We start from the raw sequence: 21,968 nt of genomic DNA, 5'->3' as shown, positions 1-21,968 counted from the left end.
ACACTGACCTGTATATACTACCACTCCAGTACCCCTGCACATTGAATAAGGTACTGACACTGACCTGTATATACTACCACTCCAGTACCCCTGCACATTGAATAAGATACTGACACTGACCTGTATATACTACCACTCCAGTACCCCTGCACATTGAATAAGGTACTGACACTGACCTGTATATACTACCACTCCAGTACCCCTGCACATTGAATAAGGTACTGACACTGACCTGTATATACTACCACTCCAGTACCCCTGCACATTGAATAAGGTACTAACACTGACATGTATATACTACCACTCCAGTACCCCTGCACATTGAATAAGGTACTGACACTGACCTGTATATACTACCACTCCAGTACCCCTGCACATTGAATAAGGTACTGACACTGACCTGTATATACTACCACTCCAGTACCCCTGCACATTGAATAAGGTACTGACACTGACCTGTATATACTACCACTCCAGTACCCCTGCACATTGAATAAGATACTGACACTGACCTGTATATACTACCACTCCAGTACCCCTGCACATTGAATAAGGTACTGACACTGACCTGTATATACTACCACTCCAGTACCCCTGCACATTGAATAAGATACTGACACTGACCTGTATATACTACCACTCCAGTACCCCTGCACATTGAATAAGGTACTGTACTGACATGTATATACTACCACTCCAGTACCCCTGCACATTGAATAAGGTACTGGTACTGACATGTATATACTACCACTCCAGTACCCCTGCACATTGAATAAGATACTAACACTGACCTGTATATACAACCACTCCAGTACCCCTGCACATTGAATAAGGTACTGACACTGACATGTATATACTACCACTCCAGTACCCCTGCACATTGAATAAGGTACACATTGTATATACTACCACTCCAGTACCCCTGCACATTGAATAAGGTACTGACACTGACCTGTATATACTACCACTCCAGTACCCCTGCACATTGAATAAGGTACTGGCACTGACATGTAGATGCTTGCATTCTCGTGTTTCTTCAACCTATTTCATACCTTGTGCGTTTTTTATTTTATTTTCTATTATTACCTATATTATTATCATCATTGCATTGTTGGGAAAAAGCTCTTAAGGTAACAATGACTGTACTCTCCTGTGCAGGTGGCGAATAAACTTTGAAACTTGAAACACATTGTTCTGAAGTGTTCTAGTTTAACTATGGAAATTACCTGGATACGTGAAGGGTTCTCTACTCCTGAAAACAATGTATTTCTTAAAGAGGCTTTGGCCTTTGTTTTCGCCACCAGCTTTTGCTTCTGACCTGGATTCCATTAGAACATTAGACTTTCAAATATTCACATCTCTGCCAAGAGACAACAGCCAAAGCCCCACCTCTTACACACAGACAGACATACATCCGTTCCTGTCCTGTAACTCTCTGCCATGCCAGGATTTGGAGCAGGAAGCACCCAACTGGGACACGGCTCCAGCTACACGGAGCGATGTGCTCTGCTCGGCAGAATTCCTGACATTCCCGACATGTACGGAGCATGTTCTCTGGGACGTGGGCGAGAGGCCCCCATCCCTGGGATAGAGCTATGCATACTCTCCGCGTGGAGAAGCTCACACAGTGAACCTGAACTGAACCTGATGTCAGAATACATCTCAAAACATCAGATACCGTGAGATGTTACTTACTGAGTGACAACTGCTCTGAGAAAGTTGTACTGTATGTGAATATCTGTGTTAACATCTGTGGACTGGCATTGCATTCTTCATGCAAGATTGCATGTCCATATGTGTGTTTTGTGTGCGTCAGAGATGACCTTGTGTGTGTGTGTGTGTGTGTGTGCGTGCGTGCGTGCGTGCGTGCGTGCGTGCGTGCGTGTGTGTCCAAGTCTACTTTGTGCATGCATTTGTGCCTTGTCTTGACCTGCTTCATGTATCTGTGTCTGCATGCACACATTTCTCCCGTCCTCACCTCGTGTGTGTGGAACTGCTCCTTGACCTCCTCCACATCGTCCGACACCTCCTCCTGCACCTGCAGTGAGTCCTCAGCAGAGAGGAGCCAGGTGAGCACCTCCTCCAGGGTGGCCTGGTATGAGTCCAGATCCACCTCCATGCCCACCTCCTCCTCCGTCAGTGTGCTGGGGGTATCCGCCCGGGGGGAGCCGGCTTCCTCCATCTCAACATGCGCCTAAAGATGGAGGGAAAGAGAGGAAGAGAGTGGGTTAAGGGCCAAACACTCATAGGTTATACAGTGGTTTAGTAGGTAAGAGCATGGTGCTCTAAATAATCAACAGTCCCACTCACAAGGTTAAAAACTGTAAATCAAATCACAATATCCATAAATGCTGAGATCCCTTTTGGATGACCTTTTCACAGCATTATCATCACAACCAATCACAATTCGAAACTCTCAATCAAAACACATTCCGTGTGAATGTCATCTTAAAATAGGCCCAGACGACTAGGACAAGCCTGGTTCTGCTGCATAAGAGGAAGGCAGTTTAGATGGGGGATCAGTGACCCACCCAGGGCCCGGAAGACAAACAAGAGGCAGCCTAGCTAAATAAAGGCCCCAGCCCAGAGCCAGACACTGGGAGGTGTGGTGCCACTAGCCTGGCCAGCCAGGCAGGTCAACCCTCATTCCAGGAATAATACTCTCTGACTAGGCTGAACACAAACACTGTACTGGAGCTGGCTGGGGTAGACGTGGGCTGTGTCTGAAATGGCATCCTATTCCCATAGGGCTGGAGGCAAATGTAGGATGCCATTTTGGACACATTAGAAGAAAATGAAAAGTTGCACAATTATTAAAGTTACAAAGAATGAGATTGAATATAAAATAAATGGTAAATGTTCAATTAACTGAAAACAAAAAAGAGAGTGAGAAAGTAGGAGTGAGAGGTGAGAAGTGGTGGTCTGGTCCCTACCAGTGTACTGTACTTTATGTCCCAAGCGGTACTCTGTAGATTGATTCTAACTAATATACTTCCTGATCAGAGAGCCCAGAGCATGCACCAATTAACCAGAGCAGAGGGAAGCCAAGCTGTGTAACAAGTGTGCAATTTCTCTTCACAACCTCTTTCCCTGCTACGTCTAATCTGCTTCCTGACAGCTAAGAAATTATTTGAACAAACTCTTCAATCAATTCTAATTTAGATTTGTACAATTTAGCAGACGCTCTTATCCAGGTCGACTTACGGGAGCAATTAGGGTTAAGTGCCTTGCTCAAGGGCACTGACAGATTTTTCACCTAGTCGGCTCTGGAATTCGAACCAGCAACCTTTCAGATACTGGCCCAACGATCATAACCGCTAGGCTACCTGCCAACTCTAATGTACTGGGGGAGTTTGGAGAGATGGGGGAGTGGGTGATTTATTTAGATAAATGTGGATTAAGTCAGGTAACAGCCTGGCTGTAACTTCTTGTAAGTTATTCTTTATTCAGTGACATTCAACAGCACTGCCAGCCTGGAAATCCAGGCATTAGACAACAAGTGCTACGGGGTATTTTGGGGACAAGAGTCATAACGGAACAACACTTTCATCTGTAACCAGAGATGAATGGAAGAGTAGATGGATAGAAATCAGTACAGCCGCCGGGCGTGCCAAGACAAAGATGAGAGTGATGTTAATAGATGCTACGACTCAAATCGCCCCAACTCAAACAGACCTTTGTTTTATCCCCATGAAATTACCCAGAATTCTCTGCGGCAGAAAGGAAAAGGTCATTTGTTGAAAATATTCCATGGCATTTGGAGATTTGGAAGAGGCGCCCACATGTTTTAAATGTCTTTGTTAGTGCAGAGCCTGGGAGTATAGGGAGGGAAATACATAAAGAGAGTGAGAGAGAGAGAGCTGTCAGCCTATGGAGCCTGGCTCTACTTATTCACTTTCACGCTATACAATATCTGTGGTTTGGTTGTGGAGAACACTTAGTTATCTCCATATGATATTCTTCAACTGTGTTGCTGCATTCATAGTTTAATGTAATATAGAAGTGTTAATATAGCTTGTAATGCATCACAATCCTCACTGTGAGAAGTTCAGTCCAGGGTGCATAGATTGTTCAATGTTTTCAGCAAGCGAATAACTTCTGATGAGAAAATACAAATTAACGCAATAAACAATGTTATGAGGGTAAAAGTGCAAACTTGTTTTTTAAACTCTGCATTGAAAGCATTAACTAGACTCTAAATCTACATAAAAAGTCACTATGGTGTGTGTGGTAAAACACACACAGAAAAGCACAAAGATTTTCCCTGTTCATCCTTCCTTCTGTATCCAACCACCAATATCACTTCCTGTGGGGACAGCATGTGTGCCAGGAAAGTCAACCCTCATTGGACCACTCTAGCCCTGTTAAAATATACTTTTCCAGCGCTCTCTCCAAGCGTGGGAAGTTTTCTTCAGAGGGCAATAAAGACTGGTTTAGGTCCATTCGCCTTCCACCTGGGAGAAGTCCACAAAACACTTAAATTGTGGAAATTAAGAGCATGCCAGGGGTACTTACACAAATAAATAACATTATTCCCCTGCTAAATTCAGTGATATGTCAGAGAACTGACTGATGTGATAGAAGGATAAAGACTAGCAGTATGTTAGATGTGGCATTGGAAATACATGTCAATTAAATTTAGACAAATTATATATTATTCCCTACTCCTTTGGAGACATTCTCTCTCTCTCTCTTTAACATTGAAGGCCATTTTTAGAATGAGGAGTAGGGTGAGTCACTTCCCCGTTCCTACTCTACTCAGGGAGCTCCAGCAGAGCTTTTCATTAGCAGAGTAACTGGGAGTAGACTGGAGGACTGGCAGAGTGGGTCTTTGAAGCAGAGGGGTGACTCATTCTTGCCAGCTACAGTACACAGAGAGAGAAGTAGGGTCTGTCAGCTGAACTCACTCATTCTGATACAGCCAGAGACACTGAGCGAAGATGGGACTGATAGAGTTGGATTCACACCACATTCTTTGTAATACAACTCTAGTTTACGAAGCGCATGTTATACGATGTATGAAGATCGGTTTTAACATCAGCCTGGCCTCTACTTCAGCATCGCTCGTGTCAGTTTATTATCATGCTATATTGCCATGTAATACCATCAGTGGTAAACAGCTAATGTAAGCTCTGGCCCGTTGAACTGATTGTACCTGTGCTCTGCTGAGGGCCTTGCTCTCGTCAGGCTCCACCTTGTATCTGCGGGGCAAGGTCTCCACCTCTCTGATGGCTTCCATAGTCACATCTTTAGGCAGGACAGCAAACAGGGACATCACATACATGATGATGGACTTCTTATCTGGCAACTGAACTGCCACGTCTGAGAGCAAAAGGAAGAGGAGAGGAGGAGATGGGGTAGAGGGGAAGGGGGGAAAGAGGAGAGGGAGCGAGACAGATAAGGGGATCAGACAAGGGGGATTAGGAAATTAAAGAGGGAAAGGGAGGTGAAGGAGCAAACGAACAGTAGGAGAACAATTTCAGGGGAATGATCGATAGATAGATAGATAGATAGAGAGATAGAGATAGAGATAGAGATAGAGATAGAGATAGAGATAGAGAGAGAGAGAGAGAGAGAGAGAGAGAGAGAGAGAGAGAGAGAGAGAGATAGAGAGAGAGAGAGAGAGAGAGAGGCCAGGGCATGCTGTGTAGTTCCACATGGTTCATGTTGGCTTGCTCTACAGGGATGACATAACAGCGTGTGTATACCCAGAACTACACAAACTGAACGTTGCGTGCTAGGACTGTGTATCCACACATGTAGAGAACAGGAGACCTACGGCAAATTTAAGAACTGGTAAAGACATAAAACCGATCACTTGCCCGTAAAAACTTAGGACTGTGATATATGTATGTCTGTGAAATGTCAAAATATATACACTACATGACCAAAGGTGTGTGGACACCTGGTCGTCAAACATCTAATTCCAAAATTATGGGCATTAATAGTTGGTCCCCTGTCGCTGCTATAACAGTCTCCACTCTTCTGGGAAGGCTTTCCACTAGAAGTTGGAACATTGCTGCTATAACAGCCTCCACTCTTCTGGGAAGGCTTTCCACTAGATGTTGGAACATTGCTTCCATTATTCTCCACTCTTCTGGGAAGGCTTTCCACTAGAAGTTGGAACATTGCTGATATAACAGCCTCCACTCTTCTGGGAAGGCTTTCCACTAGAAGTTGGAACATTGCTGCTATAACAGCCTCCACTCTTCTGGGAAGGCTTTCCACTAGAAGTTGGAACATTGCTGCTATAACAGCCTCCACTCTTCTGGGAACTCTTTCCACTAGATGTTGGAACATTGCTGCTATAACAGCCTCCACTCTTCTGGGAAGGCTTTCCACTAGAAGTTGGAACATTGCTGCTATAACAGCCTTCACTCTTCTGGGAAGGCTTTCCACGAGATGTTGGAACATTTCTGCGGGGACTTTCTTCCATTCAGCTACAAGAGGATTAGTGAGGTTGGTTTCTGATGTTGGACGATTGGCCCTGGCTCACAATCAGTGTTCCAAACCATTTCTGCATGGACCTCGCTTTGTGCACAGGGGAATTGTCATGCTGAAACAGGAAAGGGCCTTCCCCAAACTGTTGCTACAAAGTTGGAAGCACAGAATCTTATAGAATGTGATGTAATCCTAAGATTTCCCTTCACTGGAACTAAGGGGCCTAACTCAAACCATAAAAAACAGCCCCAGACCATTATTCTTCCTCCACCAAACTCTCCAGTTGGCACTATGCATTGGGGTAGGCAGTGTTCTCCTGGCAAACTCAAATTCGTCCATCGGACTGCCGGATGGTGATTCATCACTCCAAAGAATGCGTTTCCACTGTTCCAGAGTCCAATATAAGCGAGCTTAACACCACTCCAGCCAAGGCTTGGCATTGTGCATGGTGATTGTGTGCGGCTGCTCGGCCATGGAAACCCATTTCATGAAGCTCCAGACAAACAGTTCTTGTGCTGATGTTTCTTCCAGAGGCAGTTTGGAACTTGGTAGTGAGTGTTGCAACCGAAGACAGACGTTTTTTTACCTGTGTCCACATACTTTAGTATATATAGTGTAAGTCTATAGTATACAAACATTGAGAACATCTGCTCTTCCCATGACATAGACTGACCAAATGAAAGCTATGATCCCCTATTGATGTAACTTGTTAAATCCAGTTCAATCAGTGTAGATGAAGGGGAGGAGACAGGTTAAATAACTATTTTTAACCCTTGAGACAATTTAGACATGGATTGTGTATGTGTGCTATTCAGAGGGGGAATTGGCAAGACAAAAAATGTAAAGTGCCTTTGAACAGGGCCTGTTAGGTGACGCCAGGCGCACCGGTTTGTGTCAAGAACTGCAATGCCGCTGGGTTTTTCATGCTCAACAGTTCCCTGTGTTTATCAAGAATGGTCCACCAACCAAAGGACATCGAGCCAACTTGACACAACTGTGGGAAGCATTGGAGTCAACATGGGGCAGCATCCCTGTGGAACGCTTGGCACCTTATTGAGGCTGGGGGGGGGGTACACCTCAATAATAGGAAGGTGTTCGTTATATACACTACCGTTCAAAAGTTTGGGGTCACTTAGAAATGTCCTTGATTTCCATGAAAACATATATGAAATTAGTTGCAAAACTAATAGGAAATATAGTCAAGACGTTGACAAGGTTATGAATAATGATTTTTAATTTAAATAATTGTGTCCTTCAAACTTTGCTTTGTCAAAGAATCCTCCATTTGCAGAAATTACAGTCTTGCAGTCCTTCGGCATGCTTGTCGTCAATTTGTTGAGGTAATCGGAAGAGATTTGACCCCATGCTTTGTAGGTGACCAAATACTTATTTTCCACCATAATTTGCAAATAAATTCATAGAAAATCCTACAATGTGATTTTCTGGATTTTTTTTCTCATTTTGTCTGTCATAGTTGAAGTGTACCTATGATGAAAATTACAGGCCTCTCATCTTTTTAAGTGGGAGAACTTGCACAATTGGTGGCTGACTAAATACTTTTTTGCCCCACTGTAGGCTATATATATATATATGATATACACTCTCCTCCATTTTTATTTGTACCTTCAGGGTCCAGTAGTCTCTCTATGGCCAGCTGGTCTTTGGCTACAGTAAAGGCATGGTCCAGTCTCTCCACTGGACTGAGGCTCAGAACCCTGTCCCAGCTCAACACATTGGGCCTGGAGAAACAACACACCAGCAGCATCAAGTCAACATTAAATCAACATTAAATCCACGTCAAATCAAGGCCTCTGAGCTCCAAACAACATTCCCAATGTAGTTTCCTTGCAAAGAACCAGTTATTTTCATAGAATACTCTGTGTGATAGATCCAGTGTTCTGTACATAAGAGTATTTATTGTCTATATACTATTCAACTATTGCTGTACATATACTATTCTATTAACGTATTCTTCAGATATACTATATATTCTATCCATAATCTCTATACATCCCATCACATATATATGTACTGTATCTATACAGTGCATTCAGAAACTATTCAGACCCCTTGATTTTTTCCAAATTTTACTATGTTACAGTCTTATCTAAAATGGAATGAATCGTTTTTTCAAACTACACAATACAACTACACAAGGTCCTCCTGTAGCTCAGTTGGTAGAACATGGCGCTTGTAACGCCAGGGTAGTGGGTTCGATCCCCGGGACCACCCATACGTAGAATATATGCACACATGACTGTAAGTCGCTTTGGATAAAAGCGTCTGCTAAATGGCATATATTATTATTATTATTATTTACCCCATAATGACAAAGCAAAAACATTGTTAGAAAACACACACTCTGCATTGATGGAAAAAGACCCGTAAGTAAGCATTTTCACTGTTAGTCTACACCTGTTGTTTCCGAAGCATGTGACAAATAAAATGTGATTGATTGATACACACACAGGGTCAAATCCACACGATCTGTGACATGACAGATGTAAAAATGGCGACACGCCACGCAAGCAGTTACCCCGCCATGGCTGCTGTGATCTTTCCCAAGTGACACAGCCTCGGGCTGACACACACACACACACACACACACACACACACACACACACACACACACACACACACACACACACACACACACACACACACACACACACACACACACACACACACACACACACAGACACACACACAGGGCCTCACACACACTCCGTAGAATTGGACTTTTTAAATGCTGAGATAATACTGGTCTGGTCACTGTGTTGAATGAGCTGCTTGCTGCTGGATTGAGGTGAAAGCAGTAGCGTTTAGGGGCAAGATTTAGAATTTCACACATTTTACCACCTTCTACACTGAAAATGTTCAGAAAACAAACATTTTCAACATGGCCACTGTCCAGGTCTTGGTATACAGAACGAGACATCTAGACCGGGTATCTCCAACCCTGTTGCTGGAGAGATACTGTCCTGTAGGTGTTCACTCCAACCCTGTTCCTGGAGAGATACTGTCCTGTAGGTGTTCACTCCAACCCTGTTCCTGGAGAGCTACTGTCCTGTAGGTTATAACTCCAACCCTGTTCATGGAGAGCTACCGTCCTGTAGGTTATAACTCCAACCCTGTTCCTGGAGAGATACCGTCCTGTAGGTTTTAACTCCAACCCTTTTCCTGGAGAGATACTGTCCTGTAGGTGTTCACTCCAACCCTGTTCCTGGAGAGATACTGTCCTGTAGGTTATAACTCCAACCCTGTTCCTGGAGAGCTACCGTCCTGTAGGTTATAACTCCAACCCTGTTCCTGGAGAGATACCGTCCTGTAGGTTTTAACGCCAACCCTTTTCCTGGAGAGATACTGTCCTGTAGGTTATAACGCCAACCCTGTTCCTGGAGAGCTACTACTGTCCTGTAGGTTATAACTCCAACCCTGTTCCTGGAGAGCTACTATCCGGTAGGTTTTAATTCCAAACCTGTTCCTGGAGAGCTACTGTCCTGTAGGTTATAACTCCAACCCTGTTCCTGGAGAGCTACTATGCGGTAGGTTTTAATTCCAAACCTGTTCCTGGAGAGCTACTGTCCTGTAGGTTATAACTCCAACCCTGTTCCTGGAGAGCTACAATGCGGTAGGTTTTAATTCCAAACCTGTTCCTGGAGAGCTACTGTCCTGTAGGTTATAACTCCAACCCTGTTCCTGGAGAGCTACTATCCGGTAGGTTTTAATTCCAACCCTGTTCCTGGAGAGATACCGTCCTGTAGGTTTTAACTCCAACCCTTTTCCTGGAGAGATACTGTCCTGTAGGTTATAACGCCAACCCTGTTCCTGGAGAGCTACTACTGTCCTGTAGGTTATAACTCCAACCCTGTTCCTGGAGAGCTACTATCCGGTAGGTTTTAATTCCAAACCTGTTCCTGGAGAGCTACTGTCCTGTAGGTTATAACTCCAACCCTGTTCCTGGAGAGCTACTATGCGGTAGGTTTTAATTCCAAACCTGTTCCTGGAGAGCTACTGTCCTGTAGGTTATAACTCCAACCCTGTTCCTGGAGAGCTACTATCCGGTAGGTTTTAATTCCAAACCTGTTCCTGGGGAGCTACTGTCCTGTAGGTTATAACTCCAACCCTGTTCCTGGAGAGCTACTATCCGGTAAGTTTTAATTCCAAACTTGTTCCTGGAGAGCTACTGTCCTGTAGGTTATAACTCCAACTCTGGGGTTTTATTACAGACAGAAATACTCCTCAGTTTCATCAACTGTCCAGGTGGCTGGTCTCAGACGATCCCGCAGGTGAAGAAGCCGGATGTGGAGGTCCTGGGCTGGCGTGGTTACACGTGGTCTGAGGTGAAGAAGCCGGGTGTGGAGGTCCTGGGCAGGCAATGTTAAACGTGGTCTGCAGTTGTGAGGCCGTTTGGACGTCCGGCTAAATTCTCTAAAATGGCTTATGGTAAGGAAATTAACATTCAATTATCTGGCAACAGCTCTGGTGGACATTCCTGCAGTCAGCATGCCAATTGAGACATCTGTGACATTGTGTTGTGACAAAACTGCACATTTTAGAGTGACCTTGTATTGTCCCAAGCATAAGGTGCACCTGTGTAATGATCATGCTGTTTAATCAGATTATTGATATGCCACAACTGTCAGGTGGATAGATTATCTTGGCAAAGGAGAAATGCTCACTAACAGGGATGTAAACAAATCTGTGCAGAAATTTAAGAGAAATAAGCTTTTTGTAGGTATGGAACATTTCTGGGATCTTTTATTTCAGCTCATTAAATCGTGGGACCAACACTTGACATGTTGCGTTTAAATTTTTGTTCAGTATAATAATTATCTGATTGGTAAGCTAAATCATTTTAGTTACAACTGAGGTTGGAGTGAAAACCTACAGAAGTGTAACTCTCCAGGAACAGGGTTGGAGTGAAAACCTACAGAAGTGTAACTCTACAGGAACACGGTTGGGAGTGAAAACCTACAGAAGTGTAACTCTCCAGGAACACGGTTGGAGTGAAAACCTACAGAAGTGTAACTCTCCAGGAACACGGTTGGAAACCCCTGATCTAAACAGTATACTGTTGGATAGATATACAACCATTAGGGTGACACTGTTGCTACCGGAACATCCCCTGCCCCCCTGACCCCTGACCTGAAGCGGTGCAGGATGGCGTTAAAGGCCAGTCCGTCGGCCCAGCTGGTGGTGAAGTTGAGCACGTTGACGTGGTCCTGGTAGGAGCGGGTACACTGCCTCACCCAGCTCAGCAGGATCTTCTCACTGTTGGTCTGCTGCAAGTTGGACATGATGTCCTTCATGATGTCTTTCACCTGAGAGGGACCATACATATAGAGAGGGGAGAAACACAGAGGGAAGAGAGACACAGAAACAGGGGAGAGACAGAGACACAGGGACAGGGGAGAGAGAGACAGACAGGGGAGAGAGAGACAGACAGGGGAGAGAGACAGACAGGGGAGAGAGAGACAGACAGGGGAGAGAGAGATAATCAGGGGAGAGAGAGACCGGGGAGAGAGAGACAGACAGGGGAGAGAGAGACAGATACACAGGGACAGGGGAGAGAGACAGAAAGAGACACAGGGACAGTGGAGAGAGAGACAGACAGACCGGGGAGAGAGAGACAGATACACAGGGACAGGGGAGAGAGACAGAAAGAGACACAGGGACAGTGGAGAGAGAGACAGACAGACCGGGGAGAGAGAGACAGATACACAGGGACAGGGGAGAGAGAGGCCGATGGAGACACAGGGACAGGGGAGAGAGAGACAGACAGGGGCAGGAACAGGGGAGAGAGAGACAGACAGGGGCAGGAACAGGGGAGAGAGAGAGACAGACAGGGGAGAGACAGACAGAAAAGAGAGACAGGGGAGAGACACAGGGACAGGCAAAAGAGGAGGGTTTGTAAGTAGAACACCAATTATACAAGTCCTGTCACATGTCTGAGACGCAGAAAATATTTGCCTTTTCAACAGCTCTTTTGTTGATCGTTCAAAGCTACGTCCTCAGTGGACAGTACACTCAAGGCAAACTCATCTCTCTCTGTGTGCGTGCGTTCACCTGCCAGTGGAGGATAATACTCCAGATGAGACCCAGAGTCAGCTTGTGGTTTCCATCAACAATGTCTGTTCCTCCTATGTTTACCAGATCCACCTGAGTTAGTGAGAGAAAGAGAGAGAGGGTGGGAGAGAGACAACCATCAAAAGGCCAATTAGGATCTGGCTAAAAATACTTGAATTAGTTATATAACCCATTGCCCTTTATGGTTGTGAGGTCTGGGGTCTGAATTAATCAAATGGAACAAACACCAAATAATGCATGCAGAGCAGAATTAGGCTGATACCCGCTAATTTTCACAATCTAGAAAAGGGCCGTTCAACAAAAAGATACTTAACACATTGGAAAGAATTAACACACAAAAAAACAGAGCGAACAAGAATGTTATTTGGCCCTTAACAGAGAGTACACAGTGGCAGAATACCTGACCACTGTGACTGACCCAAACTTAAGGAAAGTTTTGACTATGTACAGACTCAGTGAGCATAGCCTTGCTATTGAGAAAGGTTGCCGTAGGCAGACATGGCTCTCAAGAGAAGACAGGCTATGTGCTCACTGCCCACAAAATGAGGTGGAAACTGAGCTGCACTTCCTAACCTCCTGTCCAATGTATTAGACCATATTAGAGACACATATTTCCCTCAGATTACACAGATCCACAAAGAATTTAAAAACAAACCCAATTTTGATAAACTCCCATATCTCCTGGGTGAAATACCACAGTGTGCCATCACAGCAGCAAGATTTGTGACCTGTTGCCACAAGAAAAGGGCAACCAGTGAACAACAAACACCATTGTAAATACAACCCATATTTATGCTTATTTACTTTCCCCTTAACCATTTGTACATCGTTACAACACTGTATATAGACATAATGACATTTGTAATGAAACTTATGTGAGTGTAATGTTTACTGTTCATTTTTATTGTTTATTTCACATTTGTTTATTATCTACTTCACTTGCTTTGGCAATGTTAACACATGTTTCCCAAGCCAATAAAGCAGACAGACATCGAGACAGATAGACAGAGACACAGAGAGGTCAAGATATTAAAAAGTCAAGTCAAAATGCTTTTTATTACCTTCCCTTATAGAAAGTTGAACATGCCGTAATACTCAAGATTAACAACTTGTACCATTAAGCTGCTTTGAGGGCTTTCCTGTGATCCAATAACTAATCTCAGTCTCCCACAGCTGTCCTCACCTCTACAGCTGTAGGCTGCTGTGTGTGGTCAAGTGAAACCCAGAAAACCCATATGTAAAAAGTGCTAAAGTGGATTAAAAGTGTCTAATGATATCCCCAACACCCTGTGACACCAGCCTAATCATGTGACAAGCTTACATTCATGGAGTGATGGAGTGATTACAAACACACAGGGGGTAGAATGGAACATTCTGGAACACTATTCCTGGGGTCAGGGGGGCAACGAGTGACCTCTCAGCCAATAACATGACCCTTAAACTCTTAACCCCAACCTCCATTAACCCAATCATGCCTGCATTATCACACACACATGTGATACAAAGTACAGATACACAGTACAGATACACAGTACAGATAGAGGACATAGTACAGATAGAGAGATACACAGTACAGATACACAGTACAGATAGAGAGATACACAGTACAGATACACAGTACAGATACACAGTACAGATAGAGAGATACACAGTACAAATAGAGATACACAGTACAGAGAGATACACAGTACAGATACACAGTACAGATAGATACACAGTACAGATACACAGTACAGATAGATACACAGTACAGATACACCGTACAAATAGAGATACACAGTACAAATAGAGATACACAGTACAGATACACAGTACAGAAACAGATACACAGTACAGAGAGATACACAGTACAGATACACAGTACAGATACACAGTACAGATACAGATACATACACAGTACAGACACATACACAGTACAGATAGATACACAGTACAGATACACAGTACAGATATACAGTACAGATACAGATACACAGTACAGATAGAGATACACAGTACAGACAGAGAGATACACAGTACAGACAGAGAGATACACAGATACAGATACACAGTACAGATACAGATACACAGAACAGATACACAGTACAGATAGAGATACACAGTACAGACAGAGAGATACACAGATACAGATACACAGTACAGATACAGATACACAGTACAGATACACAGTACAGATACAGATACACAGTACAGATACACAGTACAGATAAAGATACACAGTACAGATAGATACACAGTACAGATACATACACAGTACAGATAGATACACAGTACAGATAGATACACAGTACAGATACACAGTACAGACACAGATACACAGTACAGATACAGATACACAGTACAGATACACAGTACAGATACAGATACACAGTACAGATAGATACACAGTACAGATACATACACAGTACAGATAGAGATACACAGTACAGATAGAGATACACAGTACAGACAGAGAGATACACAGATACAGATACACAGATACAGATACACAGTACAGATACACAGTACAGATAGAGATACACAGTACAGACAGAGAGATACACAGATACAGATACACAGTACAGATACAGATACACAGTACAGATACACAGTACAGATACAGATACACAGTAGAGATACAGATACACAGTACAGATACAGATACACAGTACAGATACACAGTACAGATACAGATACACAGTACAGATACAGATACACAGTACAGATACACAGTACATATACAGATACACAGTACAGATACACAGTACATATACACAGTACATATACACAGTACAGATACACAGTACAGATAGAGATACACAGCAGATACACAGTACAGATAGAGATACAGTACACAGATACAGATACACAGTACAGATAGAGATACACAGTACAGAGAGACACAGTACAGATACACAGTACAGATACACAGTACAGATACAGATACATACACAGTACAGACACATACACAGTACAGATAGATACACAGTACAGATACACAGTACAGATATACAGTACAGATACAGATACACAGTACAGATAGAGACATACAGACAGATACACAGTACAGACAGAGAGATACACAGATACAGATACACAGTACAGATACAGATACACAGTACAGATACACAGTACAGATAGAGATACACAGTACAGACAGAGAGATACACAGATACAGATACACAGTACAGATACAGATACACAGTACAGATACACAGTACAGATACAGATACACAGTACAGATACACAGTACAGATAAAGATACACAGTACAGATAGATACACAGTACAGATACATACACAGTACAGATAGATACACAGTACAGATACACAGTACAGATACACAGTACAGACACAGATACACAGTACAGATACAGATACACAGTACAGATACACAGTACAGATACAGATACACAGTACAGATAGATACACAGTACAGATACATACACAGTACAGATAGAGATACACAGTACAGATAGAGATACACAGTACAGACAGAGAGATACACAGATACAGATACACAGATACAGATACACAGTACAGATACACAGTACAGATAGAGATACACAGTACAGACAGAGAGATACACAGATACAGATACACAGTACAGATACAGATACACAGTACAGATACAGATACACAGTAGAGATACAGATACACAGTACAGATACACAGTACAGATACAGATACACAGTACAGATACAGATACACAGTACAGATACACAGTACATATACAGATACACAGTACAGATACACAGTACATATACACAGTACAGATACACAGTACAGATACACAGTACAGATACACAGTACAGATAGAGCTACACAGTACAGATAGAGATACACAGTACAGATACACAGTACAGATAGAGATACACAGTACAGACCGAGAGATACACAGATACACAGTACAGATCGAGATACACAGTACAGATTCACAGTACAGATACAAAGTACAGATACACATTACAGATAGAGATACACAGTACAGATAGAGATACACAGTACAAATACACAGTATCATTTACACAGTACAGATACACAGTACAGATACACAGTACAGATAGCAAGATACACAGTCCATTTTGTAAATTGCTCTGGATAAGAGCGTCTGCTAAATGACTTAAATGTAAATGTAAATGTACAGATAGCTAGATACACAGTACAGATAGCGAGATACACAGTACAGATACACAGTACAAATAGAGATACACAGTACAGATACACAGTACAGATACACAGTACAGACAGATACACAGTACATATACACAGTACAGACAGATACACAGTACATATACACAGTACAGACAGATGCACAGTACATATACACAGTACAGATAGAGAGTTACACAGTACAGATAGAGAGTTACACAGTACAGATACACAGTACAGAATAGAAACACAGTACACCGTACAGATAGAGAAACACAGTACAGATACACAGTACAGATACACAGTACAGATACACAGTACAGATAGAGAGATACACAGTACATACACATACAGAGTACAGTACAGAGTACAGATACACAGTACAGATAGAGAGTTACACAGTACAGAGAGTTACACAGTACAGATACACAGTACATATAGATACAGAAACTGACAGTACAGATACACGTACAGATAGAGAGTTACACAGTACAGATACACAGTACAGATAGAGAGAAACACAGTACAGATACACAGTACAGATTCACAGTACAGATACAAAGTACAGATACAAAGTACAGATACACATTACAGATACAGATACACAGTACAAATACACAGTACATATACACAGTACAGATACAGATACACAGTACAGATAGACAGTACAGATAGAGATACACAGTACAGATACACAGTACAAATAGAGATACACAGTACAGATAGAGAGATACACAGTACAGATACACAGTACAGATACACAGTACAGATAGAGAGTTACACAGTACATATACACAGTACAGATAGAGAGTTACACAGTACAGATAGAGAGTTACACAGTACAGATACACAGTACAGATAGAGAGAAACACAGTACAGATACACGTACAGATAGAGAGAAACACAGTACAGATACACAGTACAGATAGAGAGAAACACAGTACAGATACACAGTACAGATAGAGAGATACACAGTACAGATACACAGTACAGACAGATACACAGTACAGATACACAGTACAGACAGATACACAGTACATATACACAGTACAGATAGAGAGTTACACAGTACATATACACAGTACAGACAGATACACAGTACATATACACAGTACAGATAGAGAGATACACAGTACAGATAGAGAGATACACAGTACAGATACAAAGTACAGATACACAGTACAGATAGATACACAGATAGATACACAGTACAGACAAATAGAGATACACAGATACAAGATAGAGAGAAACACAGTACAGATACACAGTACAGATACACAGTACAACATAGTAGATACACAGTACAGATAGAGAGAAACACAGTACAGATACACAGTACAGATAGAGAGATACACAGTACAAATAGAGATACACAGTACAAATAGAGATACACAGTACAGATACACAGTACAGATACAGATACACAGTACAGATACACAGTACAGATAGATACACAGTACAAATAGAGATACACAGTACAAATAGAGATACACAGTACAGATACACAGTACAGATACACAGTACAGATAGAGTTACACAGTACAGATAGAGAGAAACACAGTACAGATACAGATACACAGTACAGATACACCGTACAGATAGAGTTACACAGTACAGATAGAGAGAAACACAGTACAGATACACAGTACAGATAGAGATACACAGTACAGATACAGATACACAGTACAGATACACAGTACAGATACAGATACACAGTACAGATACACAGTACAGATTAGAGGTCGGCCGATTAATCGCAGTGGCCGATTAATTAGGGCCGATTTCAAGTCTTCATAACAAAATAATCACTAGTTAACTACACACGGTTGATGATATTACTAGATATTATCTAGCGTGTCCTGCGTTGCATATAATCTGACTGAACATACAAGCATACCAGTATCTAAGTATCTGACTGAGCGGTGGTAGGCAGAAGCAGGCGCGTAAACATTCATTTAAACAGCACTTTCGTGCGTTTTGCCAGCAGCTCTTCGTTGTGCTATCTAGTTAGCGCGCGCTAATAGCGTTTCAAACGTCACTCGCTCTGAGCCTTCTAGTAGTTGTTCCCCTTGCTCTGCATGGGTAACGCTGCTTCGAGGGTGGCTGTTGTCGATGTGTTCCTGGTTCGAGCCCAGAGATGAGCGAGGAGAGGGACGGAAGCTATACTGTTACACTGGCAATACTAAAGTGCCTATAAGATGATCAATAGTCAAAGGTTAATGAAATTCAAAAGGTATAGAGGGAAATATGTAATGAACCTCGTCCTCCTTTTCTGAGGAGGAGAAGCGAGAAGGATCGGAGGACCAAAACGCAGCGTGGTAAGTGTCCATAATGTTTATTTTAATACATAAACTGAACACGAAATACAAAACAATAAACGTGAAATGAACGAAACAGTCCCGTGTGGCGACAAACACTGACATGGAAGACAAACACCTACAACCCAAAAGTGAAACCCAGGATACCTAAGTATGATTCTCAATCAAGGACAACAATTGACTGCTGCCAACATAGAAAAACAAACATAGACTGCCCACCCAACTCACGCCCTGACCATACTAAAACAAAGATAAAAAAACAGAACTATAGTCAGAACGTGACAAAATAGTCCTATAATTCCTATAATAACTACAACCTACAACTTCTTACCTGGGAATATTGAAGACTCATGTTAAAAGGAACCACCAGCTTTCATATTTTCTCATGTTCTGAGCAAGGAACTTAAACGTTAGCTTTCTAACATATTGCACTTTTACTTTCTTCTCCAACACTTTGTTTTTGCATTATTTAAACACAATTTAGCATGTTTCATTATTTACTTGAGGCTAAATTGATTTTATTGTAAAATAAGTGTTCATTCAGTATTGTTGTAATTGTCATTATTACAAATAAAAATGTTATTTAAATTTTACATTTTAATGTATTTAAAAAAAAAAAATCATTGTGTAGTTTTAATCGGTATCAGCTTTTTTGGTCCTCCAATAATCGGTATATCGGTATCAGCGTTGAAAAATCATAATTGGTCAACCTCTAGAACAGATACACAGTACAGATACAGAGATACACAGTACAGATAGAGATACACACGCACACACAAAAGTACCGTAACTAAAATAAAGCAGTAGAAAACTACACCTTCTATCATTCTCCTGTCTGGGTGGCTAGTTGTTTATGAGAGGGTGTCGACCCCAGAGCTACTAATCCTGGCCATGTAAACCTCTCTAAACAGTCACACCTTCTTTGAAGGATTCCTCCAGAGGCCCTGGGGAACATTGCGAGTCAGTGATGCCCAGCCATCACTCACACAGCCTGTCTTTATGCAACGATTGTGGGGGGCTACTGCAAAGTCATCAAGATACTTCAGTTCGGCTGGTGGCTAACTGAAGTTGGCTAGGCAAACCGAACTAGTCTGCTTGCATATTCCCTTAAAAAGATACTTGCTTGAAAAAGACAAAGGCGGCAATAGTACTGTTTGTCCATTTTGAGACACTGTAGCCAGTATTCGCTTCCTCAAAATAGTCAGAATTCATCTAAAATAACTCAAGAGATCTGTCATTAATTTTGACGGTTTTGCCGAGGAGAGTAAGTCAAGAACTGCAACGCTGCCTCCCGAGTGGAGCAGAGGTTTAAGACACTGCATCACAGTGCTAGAGGTGTCACTAGAGAGCCGGGTTCCATCCCAGGTCGCAGCCGGCCATGAACGGGAGACCCATGAGGCGGCGCACAATTGGCTCAGCGTCTTCCGGGTTAGGGGAGTGATTGGCCGGCCGGGATGTCCTTGCACTCTAGTGACTCCTGTGGCGGGCCAGGCGCACGCACGCTGACTTCGGTCGCCAGGTGTACGGTGTTTCCTCCAACACATTGGTGCGGCTGGCTTCCGGGTTAAGCGGGCAGTGTCAAGAAGCAGTGTGGGCTTGGCGGGGCCGTGTTTTGGAGGACGCATGGCTCTCGACCTACACCTCTCCCAGGGACTGCAACTACCAATTGAATATCACGAAACTGGGGAGAAAAATACAAAAAAACTACAATGCTGCTGGGTTTTTCATGCTCTACGGTTTCCTGTGTGTATCAAGAATGGTCTACCACCTAAAGGACATCCAGACAACTTGACACAACTGTAGATATATTGGACAAACAGAGACACACAATACAGAAGAAGTCACTAACAAACTCACTCACACACACACACACACAGACACACACGACGGCCTGCTGTTTTTCAGCCAGTGTGGAGGAGGATAGCAACTAACATGCCACCCCTACCCTAGTGAGCTCCTCATGCAAAGACCCCGTCTTATCTCCCACAGACAAGGTCACAACATGAACACAGGCCATTGTCTGGAGACACAAGGGAAAGGGGAAAGTGCAGAGAGAGAGAGAGAGAGAGAGAGAGAAGAGGTAGCATGCAAGAGGGAGACAGCACACTAGACACCGAAGGAAAAGGGAAGAGATTAGTAAAATAGGGGGATAAAGAAGAATAAAGAGAGATACCGTGTAAAGCCCTAACGGGAGGTACTCACGTTGTTTTGATGCAGGACCTGAAGAACCTTGTTGACGTTGTTGAGGGCGTGAACTCTGGTGGACCCTCGCTCTTTGGTCTGAGAACAACATCACAGAAGAATAGGGCATGTTAGGCAGAACATACATTAATGCAAGGACCCTGCCTGGCCTCAGCACACTAAGACTTTCATAGCAAAGAGTATCGTAGATTATCAGAGTGTATATAGAGAGTGTCCAGTACAAGGCAACATGTCATTTTTCCACATGTAGCCCATCCTGCACACACCCTTCAAGAGGAGTTGAGACTCATACAGGTCAGCAGGTCATGTAGGTGATATGACATTATTTCTGAGGTAGTGCTAGTTGTTTCTCTTGTCTAATGTGAAGGTTTGCTATGAGGGTAAAATCACACAAGATTTCAGTTCCTTTACACACACCACACACACACACACACACACACACACACACACACACACACACACCACACACACACACACACACACACACATCTTTGCACAATACTGCACTAATGATGGGCAGTGACCTGCAATTAAAGAGGCAGCTAAATCTATCCAGACAGAGAGACTTTCAGACTTGCAGTGCTAGCCGTTGACAAGGGCCAGTCTGCGTGCTTAATACAGTTCACTTATCGCTCAACATACCATTCCACACTATAAATCCATTAGCCATTACCCCTTCAGCCCCCTCTAGTTTTTATTTTATTTTAAGGGACATGTGGAAAGAATAGGGACTGGGTTGAACCGGTGCCAATTTAGCCTTACATACCACAACAGGGCATTGGTACCA

General features: G+C 42.9%; 1 protein-coding gene across 2 annotated transcripts in view; it reads right to left on the bottom strand.

Moving 5' to 3' along the window:
- The window catches only part of utrn (utrophin), a 151,195-nt gene that overhangs the window by 69,223 nt on the left and 60,004 nt on the right, over nt 1-21,968 (bottom strand). For both annotated transcript variants that reach the window (XM_052523864.1, XM_052523865.1), the window contains 6 exons: nt 21,182-21,259; nt 12,511-12,603; nt 11,590-11,765; nt 8,065-8,180; nt 5,156-5,322; nt 1,979-2,194 (listed from right to left, as the gene is read on the bottom strand). In XM_052523864.1, coding sequence (XP_052379824.1) covers nt 1,979-2,194; nt 5,156-5,322; nt 8,065-8,180; nt 11,590-11,765; nt 12,511-12,603; nt 21,182-21,259 — 846 coding nt within the window. The remainder of the gene's footprint in view (nt 1-1,978; nt 2,195-5,155; nt 5,323-8,064; nt 8,181-11,589; nt 11,766-12,510; nt 12,604-21,181; nt 21,260-21,968) is intronic.

The sequence above is a fragment of the Oncorhynchus keta genome, chromosome 8, assembly GCF_023373465.1.
Source record: "Oncorhynchus keta strain PuntledgeMale-10-30-2019 chromosome 8, Oket_V2, whole genome shotgun sequence".
Classification (NCBI taxonomy): Eukaryota; Metazoa; Chordata; class Actinopteri; order Salmoniformes; family Salmonidae; genus Oncorhynchus; species Oncorhynchus keta.
Note: the sequence above shows the minus strand (reverse complement) of the source record. Positions and strands in the feature narration are given on the sequence as shown.